A 12352-nucleotide genomic window follows, 5' to 3' on the forward strand; every position below is an offset into this window, starting at 1 on the left:
TTATGTCATACATTTTATAAATACGATGTAAATATTTATAAATAAATAAACTTGCTTATTTGGATGAAAATTAGTTTACAGCCTATGCAACATTTATGCATTTTCAATAAATGTACCTACTGTTTTTATGTTAAACGATTCTTACACTTTTGTGTTCTCTTTTAATTAGAGCTTGGGACATTTTTAAAAAATTGGACTTATTTATTCAAGTACAAAATTTTTGACGAATTTTGTAAGTTCGAAATTTGTTCAATTTTCAAAAAATAAAAAATTTCGATCGCTCCATCTTGAAGGATCTCTATTAGTCGTCTAATTGATCATCTAAAAAAGAGCGTGTTTGCGGTTCGATTTTGAATACGAATTAGTATTTTTAATTTTATAAAAATGGTAAGTAAAGCAATAATATTACTTGTAATTAAACGAGATTATAGGATGGTATTTTTTTATATTCAAACAGTTACTGATATTTAGAATTTTACGACTTCTCTGAGTCTATAAATACGAGAATATTTTTAATAACGAGTTATACTTTGGTAAATCTTTAAATCTAGCTACCCCACGCTCTGAGACTTCTTATACGAGTAATTTTAAAAAAGAGAGTACGTCGGCAAAACGGGAGGAAGGCGAACGGTTTGCCGACGAACTTGCTTAAAAACGTATAGACATTCATCAACAAATTTTCTTACATTCTTGCGGACGAGTTTTTTTTACGAAAAGTGAGCCAATAACGCATAACATAGCGATCTCTTTCTTAAAACCTCGAAAAAAAAGTAATGTAGTTTATTCTAATTTATTTATACTCTAGTTTACATTATCAGTCGAATTTTTACTTGATTTAAAATAGCGATTTGGCGCTTTAGAAACATATATTTCTATTTATTAACGACCAAGCTAAATATTAATGGGAGAATCGGTACAGTTTTAAGTTTATTACTGAATTCGCCTTACTCGAGATCCTTATACGTTTGCCACTTTAAGGTAAATCTATGGAGTGGCGGAATATAATTTTTTACTGTTTGTTTATAAAGTTCAATTACATCGAAATATATAAAGTTATATGCAAAATTTCAATAAATGTATTCATAACATATATTAACAAACTGAAATTTAGCTTGATTAATCTGACGATAAATCAGTTTTTGCTAACATAAGATACGTACAGCCGCTCTTATGAATATTTATTTGAATTCTTGTAAAAACGTATGCTGAAAAAATAACAAAATTATATTTAATGTAAGAAAAAAATATCTTAAAGATATTAAGAAGTAACGGCCATTCAACGTGTTCAACGCGTTATTTATAAAAGCTGAACTCAAAAACTCTGTATTCAAGCGTAACACGAAAAAGGTCATCAGCTGTCACGATTAAACTAAACAAAAACAACAACATGATCGCGACGTCGTTGATCTCGTTGCTGAATCCTATCAAAGTATCGCACTTCCAAACAACGAAGATGTCTCGATTGCCGATATGAGATCCGCCGTACGAATCCGAAATCCAAAGGTTCGTTTTCTTTTTAATTTTCACCCCCTCGGATCGTCTCTTCTTACAATGTGGACTATATATCTATTAAAACCATTCAAAAATTGATTATATTAATTTATAATATTCTTTTACATTAAATTGCTGTAAGTATATTCTTTAATTTTCAAATACACATCTCAGCATTATCTTTACCAATTTTTAAGCAATTCAAAAAGCCCGCGCTACGCCAGTGCAGCGATTTCTGATGACGTCATTGCACGCAAAGTCCGATATAGAGGGCGCAACTATCCACGAGACTATTATTTACTGACTGCGATCGAATCGGAGAGCGACACTGGAAGCCATTCTGCGTACAAGTACAAGATTTCCATTGCGAGAAGCTGAAAGCATTTTTGTTGACAACAAGCAGCAAAAATGTCGATGTCAAAAACTACGAACACGTATAATCGGCAGAACTGGGAAGATGCTGTAAGTATAATAAAATAATAAAGCTTCTATAATTTTATGCCGATTCCATCATTTAGCTAACCTTGAGATCTTTTTTTCATCAGGAATTTCCAATTTTGTGTCAGACGTGCTTAGGAGATAATCCATACATACGAATGGTAAGTTTCTCAAGTTTAAATAATCATTGTAAAACTTGTTAACTACTAGTAACAATATGCGTAGTATCTCGTACTTATTTGTGTATGAAACATACGTGTACTGAAAATAAGAGGTTAGGTTTCAAAACGTTGTATGAATGAGACCCAAGTGACGTTTCGTTTGTTTACCATCAATTTTACTCACTCCGTTTTTTTTCTTCTTTCAGACAAAAGAAAAGTATGGTAAGGAATGCAAAATTTGTGTGCGTCCCTTCACTGTATTTCGCTGGTGTCCCGGAGCCAGAATGCGCTTCAAGAAAACTGAAGTCTGCCAGACCTGCAGTCGTCTAAAAAACGTCTGTCAAACCTGTCTATTAGATTTGGAGTACGGACTACCCATTCAAGTGAGGGATGCTGCATTAAAAATTAAAGACGATATACCACGTTCCGATGTAAATAAGGAATACTATGTGCAAAATATCGATAACGAAATAAGTAAGAATGACCCTACAACACCAGCTGGCGCTGTTGGAAAATCTGCTGCTGCAAGTGACTTGTTGATGAAGCTTGCAAGAACAAGCCCTTATTATAAAAGAAATAGACCACACATTTGTTCCTTCTGGGTGAAAGGAGAATGTAAACGAGGAGAAGAATGTCCATATCGGCATGAGAAGCCAACAGATCCTGATGATCCTCTGGCAGATCAAAATATTAAAGATCGTTATTACGGTTTCAATGATCCAGTTGCAGACAAGCTAATGAGAAGAGCAGCTGCAATGCCTAAGCTGGAACCACCAGAGGACACCTCTATAACTACTCTGTACATAGGCAATATAGGAGAAGTATTGACAGAAAAAACTCTACGAGATCACTTTTATCAGTATGGTGAAATTAGATCTGTGACAATGGTGGCCAAAAATCAATGTGCCTTTATTGAATACACAAATCGAAGTGCAGCCGAGCTAGCTGCTGAAAGGACATTCAATAAACTGATACTTGGTGGCAGACGTCTAAACATTAAATGGGGACGTTCTCAAGGTCGGCAGACTATTTCTGCAGCTGAAGGAGTTAGAGAAATCCTGGAACCAGTGCCAGGACTACCAGGTGCTCTTCCACCACCTCCAGAGAGCGTTGGAAATAATTTCTTCAACCTGCCAGGTATGATGCCTGCACCGCCAATGATTCCACCTCCACCAATGCCACCAGCAGCATTCTTGTTTGGGCCACCAGCTGCTGCACCTATTTTCCCACCAGGTACTGCACCCACTGGTATACATTATCCTAGTCAGGATCCGTCTAGGATGGGGGCCTCACAGGGAATAGGAAAACCTTGGCCAGAGGAAAATTAGGCCAATTGTTTAAAGACTATGTATGTGAATGCGTATAATGTATATAATCATTTTTTTTTTTACATTTAAGGGTATTAGAAATAAATTCTGTATTTTAAAATCATAAAAGATCTGTTATTACTCAATGTTGATTCAGCTGTTGTATTCACATGGTTTTAGATAGTATATTATTAATTTATACCTTGATAAGGATTTCAGATTGCTTATACAGCTATTACTTAATAGCAATATTGCTTTTCAAATGTTAACAAGTATTAATAATAAATAACTTTATTAATAATATTCGATTTTGATTGCTGAAACTTAATTACAATGATGATCACTTTTTGTAAGATATATACAATTGCCGTACATGAAAGAATACCTATCAACAAGTTATACATTTTGTTTGATAAATCTTTTGAAGAACGCTTTGTGTATATTAAATGATAAAATAATGACGTAGAAAAACACAAAGTAATGCTGCATTTAATACTAATAAAATTTGACTTAAGTTTTTTTAACTTTTCAAGTGTAAAAATACATTTCTGGCGGTTTTATCACTCAATGCTCTCTAGAGAGAAACATTAGTTAACAGGCACATTTTCATTAGGCTGTATACAAAATAGTCTTTGGCTTGTACTCAATATATTTAGTATAGTTCAGCTGCAGAACAACGTAGCTGCGATTCTCGAAAACTCGACGAAAGGGATGAGCGTTACCGCGAAAAAGCATTGGGCATACTGGAATTTTTCCTTCGCTTTTGCCTTTACCATTGTCCACTAAATCCCACAACTCTAGCATTTTACATCCTGGCTTCCTAAACAAATTGAACGTTTCTTTAATTAAAGTACTTATCTTAAGAGTAACATGAATTAACGTGTGCTTTTTTCATACCAATAGCCATAACCATAACAAAGAGCTTCCTCTATAACCACATAGTCAACTTGCAACTTTCTCAAAGTATCATGAACTTCAGCAACACTTTTTCTGCTGAATATTTCATATACTTTCATTGTCCTTTCTCTAAAATGAAATAGCAGCATAGTAATGACAAATTTATTATTTTTTAAAAAATCAACGGCTTAGCTCAAGTGATAGAAATTTCCACTTACTGCATTTCTTTACTCTCATAGTAGGGATTGTTCACTATTGGCCTTCTGGTGGACAACATAATATTTGCCATAAGCGACATTTTACCAGCAAAAGCAGCAGATCTTGGAGTTTTTGCTTGCACCCATTCAAGCAATTCTTCTTGATCTACATTACTATATTCACCTTTAAAAACATTAATAAGTTGTTAACTTTTTAAATACATCTAAAATTTCAATATACTTTGTGTCGCAAAGAAATACAATTTACCAATAAATTCTCTTTCCTTAATCAACCTTTGAACACCATTATAGGACATCATGGCTAGTAAAAGTGCAACCAGTGCACCTTGCATTGCCTTCCTCTTAATTCCTAATTTCTCCAGATATCTCTTACTGCAAGACAACCCAGCGAGTATGCATAGGTGTGGAGTCATAAATAATTTCAATCTCATGACAAACATGGCCATGACAGTGAATGCTCCAGTTTGTAAAATATTGTAGGCTATATGAGGTTCTATACAGTTAGGAAAACCCTGTCCTTTCAGATTTCTATACCAGTAATAGAGCACCAGAAAACCAGCAAGAATTGCTGTGGGAAGTAAAAATGTTTTTACAATAGCTTCATATGTCTCATATTTTAAAAAATCAAACTCTGCTGAACATGTGTATAACATTGTATGAAAGTCTTTGTAATTCGATATCTTTGATTTGAGAATATTGAAAATATGTTCATCATCAGAACCACTTGTGAACAATACTTTCCACAAATTTGTGCCAAGTAACGTAGCAGTTATTTCTAACACTGTCAATGTTTTAGCATTGACTCTGTTTGATAAAGCTTTGCCTAACTCTGATGCACAAACACTTACTATAAGTAAGGCCAAGTGCAAAGAGTTTAGTAAAAAAGCATTGCTTGTTAAACCAATAACTGAGGTTACAGAGAGTAGGTGGACTATACAGTAAAAACTGTACACCTCTTGGTTTATTATCTTGAACCACTTGAGAATAAGCAAGGCAATAGTCTGAGTTACAAATACGAATTGCGAGAATTGCCAGCTCAATAAACAAAAAGCCATTAACAGAACTAAATCCTGCAACATGAGATTGAAAAATTCAAGACCAAAATAGTCAAATAGATCATAAATCAATCATAAAATACAAACCACATGCGTAGACATTGAATCTGGCTTTTTCCTCTTCTTTAAAATTTCTGACATCATAAACATTTGAAATAGAAGAGCTGGATATGCAAAACTTTCACGTAAAGGTGGGGTCCATTGTACTCTTGTACACTCAGTATGATTAAAAAAGAATGCTGCTACAGCTATAATACCACCTCCAATAGATCCACTCAAATTGGAAGCATAGAGAAAAATTGTAAATCCGGTAACCATAGCGCACAGCCACACGAATTCTAAATAAAAATACACCGGAACTCCTATACCTTCACAGCTTGTTATAGATGCTAAACCATCTCCTCTTTCAATCTAAAATATGTATTCGTACTTTAATGAATATAATTTTGATATTTTTAATTTTGAAAGTTCATATCTATTATTCTGACTGTTACTTTACCTGCCAACATAGAGGTTTTGGCAAGAGATCCAAATACTTCATAATATGGTAAAACATACCAATATTGACCTGAAATAATACATTGTTTAATTGAAAAATAAACTGAGTACACTGATGTATGGGTACCTAAAATAAGCAAGTTGAATAAATTACCTCTGGCCCTAAATTATACTTGCTTTCAGCATTGATGATATTTGGATATTCCGAAAAATTATCATGATGTATCCTCTGCATCCCTTCAAAAAAAGTTGCAGAATCTGCAATGGTCTTGAAGTAGGAATAGTACATCCCCTGCAGGTGCAGATAATTATAATGAATTATGAATAATATTGTTCTATACTTGTATCGTACATCATTAAATTGATTTTACCATTTCTGTCCTAAAAGACATTTCTCTCTCCATCTCTGATAAATGAGTGAAATGTCTTTCATTCTCAAACAATGTTGACGCATGCCATCGATGCAGGATTCCGCAAGCTATGGCTGCAAAACGAGCAAGTGTACATGTCATCACTGAGATGGATCGAGCTACATTTTTTCTGAGTTAATAATATCACAATTCACGCAAAAAATACCTAAGATAATTTTGAGGATATAAATAGGTTTTGATTCTCTTTCCATCTCGACGACTTAACCTAGAAGAGTCACAAGCTCAACTCGGAGAAAAAACTTGATATATTCACATCCTTGGCTGGCTGGCTGGCTTTATTTATCGAAACTTGGATAAAATTTCAACTCTAAGTATGCTTTCCACCGTTGTAAACAGTCACGATGCACTCGAGAAAAAAGCCATTGCTTTGCCTATATACCTCGAGCTGTCTGCTATATCAATAAAGCTTAAAATCTTTGTAATTACAAACACGCCCCCTGGCGGTAAGTTCAGTTTATGGCAGCTGAGGAGGGAATTGTTGAAACTCGAAGAAACAGCTTGGTCTCTTTATTTTTCAAACATTTTTTAACAAATCGTTATCGCCATTTGTTAAGTAGCTACAAGTAGTAATTTAATGTATTAAACATATAGTATGTCACCGGCAGTCGCCATGTGTACATTACGTATATATGGTTCGTACGCTTGTTTGCAACCAGGTGGCCCCAATTATAATGCAACTGTTCTCGCAAGTGGAAAGAAATACCGAGGATCAGTATATAAGAGCAAGGAACAACATGTATAAATTAGGGTCGATGCGCGGCAACATCTTCACTCTGATTTTATGTTCTTAGGACATTTAAGAGTGTAAGGTAATAACCCAATAACCCTTCCAAACACATAAGGTTTTCTTGGTCATTTGGGTCCTTTGTCTCGCGACAAAAAACCGGGAAATGGCGGATGCTCGCGCCTGATATCGATCTTATTTTACAACCTTCGATTATGCATCTCATACACCTATCAAATGGCTCTATTGTTAAAAAAAGACTTAATTAATCGGCTGCAAGTAGTATTTCCAAAAGATTGAAACTTTGGATTGTTGCATCTCGAAAAAAGCGCACCGCTTTGTATACTATCAAACTTTTTCCCCTATGATTGGTACTGTTATCTTAAAGCGGCTTAATGAACTTTAGTAAACAAGTCAACTGTATTGAAATTTGTTCAACTAAACGAGACAGGTTGTTGTACCTTGATGCAGAATAGTGACTATAGCGGTGATGTGGTTCAGCAGAAACGATAAGTCGAGATTACGAGAAAAATACAAGTATCATGAAATTATTGCAAAAGCGCGTTGCACGTCCTTGGCATACGCAGAAAATCCACTGAGATCCGCGTACACAGCCCAAGGTTGGCCTCAAAATCAGGATTGACCATGCGAACGCGACAATATCTGGTGGTAGTTTGAAAAATGTGCAGCAGCTGTTAACACCCCTGTTCGTAATTTGAGCATTCGGGTCTGCGTTGTGGTCCAAATTATAACGAACTTCCATCGGTATGTACAAATTATTTTTACCAATTCGTTTTTATGTTTTCCTCGACTTCTTCGGCGTCTTCGAACGGGATGCCCTTCTCAATTAAGAGTCTGACCATGTTAACCAGGTTGGGTTCTTCCCCGAAAGAGTTGTAAGGCATAAGTAATGTAAGACGTACAGGTAGGCAGAGATACTTTGTCTCGTGATCGATCTCTTTTACTCTGAGCGACCGATTTACAGGTAGCCGCAAATCGGCGCGTCGGTGCAATTACTTGTAACATTGTATAAACAATAATTAGGGGCAACAGCAATTCTGTAGTATACCTGGCCGGAACAGCGCAGTGCGCATATTTATATTATTTTTTAATTTTTCTGCAGTTTACAAAGTGCTCAAAATGTACATACTGAATTTTATTTTAACATAACCATCCTTTGTTGTTGTATACTTTTTGCTCCCGTGAACGTTGGAGGAGCGTTTTGTGAACCCGTTATGTATATCTATATAATATTAGCTGCAGTCATCTACACAGAGCAGTTCGTCTCTAACGTGTCGCAGATCATTGACATCACATCGTCTTCGTGATGAAGAGAAAGAAAATAAGTTCTATACAGCTACAAATTGTTGATGCCATGTCGTTATTATGATCGTTCGGTTTGAAAATAGTAACCGCTTCGTTCATTTCGTCTCTGCATACCCTTTACTTCTACAACCCGAATATCATTATATCCTATGTTTTTCAAGTTTGTTCCCCTCTAATTTCCGACGAAGCTCGACGAAGCATACGAAGAACTCATTATCCTATACGACACTCGGACTTTTCCCCGTAATTTTCTTAAAACGGAATCGTAACCCCCTGCTGTCTATATCTCTATAAAAAGGTAAGGCAGCTATTATTATTATCTATCTCTGATCATACTTTGTTTCTGGTTTTACCTTCAGTTCCGGGTGTGATGGCCCTCAACATCGGGGATTATGCGCACAATTCAAGCTTATTATATAACAATGTAACTGGATTTCCGCAGAAAATCGAGAGTTATTATTTTATGTAACAAAGTTTGCTGCGCTTACAATCGACGAACCCTTTCCTTCCGGCTCATTTCAGTATATTTTTACACGGTGACGACTGCGTCTATATATACGATTGGTAAACTTCTCAAGCAGAGGGAATGACTATAGCTGCAGCTCTATTTATGCACAAAGTTTTATGTTATCCCGCTCGTTATATACTGTATAAGATAATCTGGGCAATTTTCAAGGGTAAAAATAAATTCTCTAGCATTGCCCGCTTGAGATGCATAGAGTGCAGACTACCCTTGTACAAATTATTTTTTCGCAATTTTTATAAAGCTCTTCAATCAAGTGTTTGATAAGTATAAGGAACGAAAGTATAAGAATATTATTTTTGGAAGTTGTATCGATCTTCCTGAGGCAGGGACTTCCAAAAATATAACATTCTTGGATTAAGTACTGAACGAAAGTATACTTACTTTGTAAGACGAGTATAAAAATTAATAATACATGAGATATAATATGATCTTTACATTTGAATATAAAAATTGATACGATGATCTTTGAAATTTCTTTTATATATATATATATATAAAAGAACACAAAAAAGTATAATGATCCACATTAAAATATATTAGGATCCCACGAATATCTTTAGAGTCTATGTTTCCCAATTCTATAATTCATATCTGCAGACTATAAAGGAGATCGCATGGAGTTCAGAAGCTTAATCTTGCTCATACTTTCCTAGGTCATTTCTTTCGGCATCAAATCAAGCAAAATCAAGCTCACAAACTCTTCATGGTTTTTGCGCCAAAATTATTGCAGACAATACTTATTACCTTTATTTGAAGCTTTGACGAGTATACATGTAGCAAATTACAAAGTATATATATTTTAGTTGAGACATCGTACTTTCATCAAAATTACATGAGCGACATTTGTAAAAAAAAGAACTATGCTGCCAAATTTGTTTTCTGATCAGAAAATCATGTAAGATCTGCAGAGTTACGATACACTTTTAGACGAAAGTATAACATAAGATGTGTTGGAACAAGTGTGGTCATGCATGAGCTTCATAACATTATTGTGTACTATTAAAAATTACAACGTGAAATATAATATTGCTATTTTTTACAGTTCGAGTCCAAATCTGTGTTTCATTGATTCGCACAAAATGTGCCAACTTATTTGAGAAATACGATTTTTGTTTTAAAAAAAATATACCTCATACCTGATATAATTGATCGCCTCCTGGTGAAGAAATTCAGCTGTATCCAGAAACGACGATTTTTGCAATTTTTAAGTCATCGATTGCAGCCCGACAAACGGGGCGAAGAAATCGAAATAAGATTTGCAGTGCACTTAGTGTATAATATAATATGATTTACCAGGAACTACAGTCCCAATTTGATGTCCTCCCAAACAAAAAGTCGAAGCAGAATATGTAAAGTAAGTAAAAATAAAATTGTCCCACAAATTCGAAGACTTATACAACGCCCATCAAAGTAGACTCGACTCTAACGAATCCCGTCGAAGACTAAACCTCCCGCTACCCCTTCTCCATAAATCTTCAATCCCTGCGCCACCACGCGCGATTTCAAATGAATGAAGTAAGAACCCCACTTAGAACTCGTAATACACGGCAATTTCAAAGCGTATAATCCGCAGTACTTTCAAGTACGCATATCCGAAGCAATCGATATCAGTGCGATGTCCCCGGCCAGTCATAGCTCGGACGTCGCCTCAACAAGATCCTTCGGATCATGATGATGGAGCTCGAGCTCCTGAGGTACAAGGCCTACACCCAGAACGTCATCTGGTTTCTGAAGCTCGCTGGACTCTGGCCTGAATCGCATCCGGTGCCCAAAAAGATACTTTCCACGATAACGCTGAGCTCCATTCTCGTGATCGTGCTGACCGTGTCCAACTTTAGCTTCCACAATCTTGGCAACATCATGGTGTTCACCAGTGGTATGTGCATGGCTGCCAGCTCTACGTCAGCCTTCTCGAAGGTATATACCGTACCCCTTGAGTGCATCTCTAAAAATAAAATTTACTAATTCAGTTAAACTAAATTTTCCCAAAGGTCGCCCTGTTTCTGCTGCATCGAGAGGACGTCGTCTACCTGAACAAGCATCTGAGCGGAGGCTTCATGCGCGACATGGATGAACCGGACAACCGTCCGGACCTTTTGAGCAACGTCAAGACTTTCGAGAGATTCATGGTTACGCACGTGATCAGCGTTGCCATCGCCATGTTCACCTACAGCGTCCGTCCTCTGCTAGTCCTGCGAAAACACGGCAAGTACATTCGATCCTTCCCCGCGGTCTATCCGTTCGCCTACGAACCAGGTGGATTGGTGCACTGGATCCTCTACGCCGTGGAGGTGTCGGGTACCGCGTCTCTCTGGACGGTGACCATTGGGGTGGACTGCGTTTTCGGGGTCTACGCGCTCCAGGTGTGCGGCGAGCTGAGGATTCTGTCGCGAAAATTTCGAGAGCTCAGGGCCGACGATAACTACAAAGAGAAGCTGAAGGATTGCATTCGCAGACATCACGTGCTGATCAACGCGAAGAACAAACTGGAGAACATCTACGGTTTGATCTCGATACTGCTGATCACGTCCACTACACTCGTGCTTTGTTCCCTTGTCTTTCAAGTCAGCGAGGTATGTGCACGTACTATTAGTTACCTTCTTGTATAAATAATATTTATACGCATCTGTTCAAGTTGATGAAAACCAACAGCTACTTGCGTACGGCGCATCTCTGCGTCTATCTTATTCCAAAGTTTCTGCAAATTTTCACCTACGCGTGGTACGGAAACCTCATAGCCGAAGAGGTGAGCTTATGTCAAAGTTGGCACTATGCAGATGTTAGACAAAATGTGATGCTTTGAATCCGCAGAGCGGAGCATGTCTGGATGCAATGTACGGCTCGCACTGGACGGACTCTTGTGACAAGAATTTCAAAAACGACATCCTCATAGTTCTGGCGCAAGAGCCGCTGGCCCTGGTGGCTATGGGTTGCATGGTTTTGCAGTTGGACTTGTTCGCGAAAGTAAATTTAATTGTAAAATGCATTTGGATCTTAATTTCGTGCTAGATCTTCATCGATATTTGTTTGCAGACCGTCAAAACCGCAGTGTCGTACTTTTTTCTCCTTCGAACAATGAACGAAGGAAGCGAGTAAAAGGAATCACGATACGAGCATTGGAATAGTGAAGATTCTATTTGACTGTTAAAATTTATATTGAGATTATAACGTTTCTTAGATATCATAGAAGAGAAAATAACGTTGCTGGCGAGTGATCTACTGCACTGGGATTTTTGTATTGTGAATGGGTAATAAATTACAAGAGATCTTTTTTTCTCAA

The 12352-nt window shown here is 36.7% G+C and overlaps 3 protein-coding genes across 4 annotated transcripts; 2 read left to right on the forward strand and 1 right to left on the reverse strand.

Annotated features, from left to right (window-relative positions):
- Positions 1–1788: 1788 nt before the first annotated feature.
- LOC100120139 (pre-mRNA-splicing factor RBM22) lies at positions 1789–3700 on the forward strand. Its single transcript, XM_001603756.5, has 3 exons — positions 1789–1953; positions 2037–2090; positions 2297–3700. Exons 1-3 carry the CDS (start codon positions 1900–1902, stop codon positions 3416–3418), a joined length of 1230 nt encoding a protein of 409 aa, XP_001603806.1. The 5' UTR covers positions 1789–1899; the 3' UTR covers positions 3419–3700.
- LOC100120164 (probable C-mannosyltransferase DPY19L1) lies at positions 3536–6911 on the reverse strand. The gene is made up of 9 exons (XM_008204509.4): positions 6642–6911; positions 6437–6549; positions 6220–6357; positions 6067–6135; positions 5655–5978; positions 4760–5582; positions 4513–4675; positions 4295–4423; positions 3536–4217 (listed from the first exon to the last, which is right to left on the reverse strand). Exons 1-9 carry the CDS (start codon positions 6685–6687, stop codon positions 4007–4009), a joined length of 2016 nt encoding a protein of 671 aa, XP_008202731.1. The 5' UTR covers positions 6688–6911; the 3' UTR covers positions 3536–4006.
- Positions 6912–10653: 3742 nt separating this feature from the next.
- Positions 10654–12352, forward strand: Or262 (odorant receptor 262). 2 transcript variants are annotated; one of them, XR_004228016.1, is made up of 5 exons: positions 10654–10989; positions 11064–11645; positions 11725–11818; positions 11884–12036; positions 12106–12352. XR_004228016.1 is itself a non-coding variant. In NM_001170989.2 (5 exons), exons 1-5 carry the CDS (start codon positions 10741–10743, stop codon positions 12166–12168), a joined length of 1158 nt encoding a protein of 385 aa, NP_001164460.2. The 2 variants fall into 2 exon arrangements, 1 of the variants encoding a protein (NP_001164460.2); NM_001170989.2 differs by having other exon boundaries at positions 10741–10989; positions 11708–11818; positions 12106–12168.

This window comes from Nasonia vitripennis, chromosome 5, assembly GCF_009193385.2.
Source record: "Nasonia vitripennis strain AsymCx chromosome 5, Nvit_psr_1.1, whole genome shotgun sequence".
NCBI lineage: Eukaryota > Metazoa > Arthropoda > Insecta > Hymenoptera > Pteromalidae > Nasonia > Nasonia vitripennis.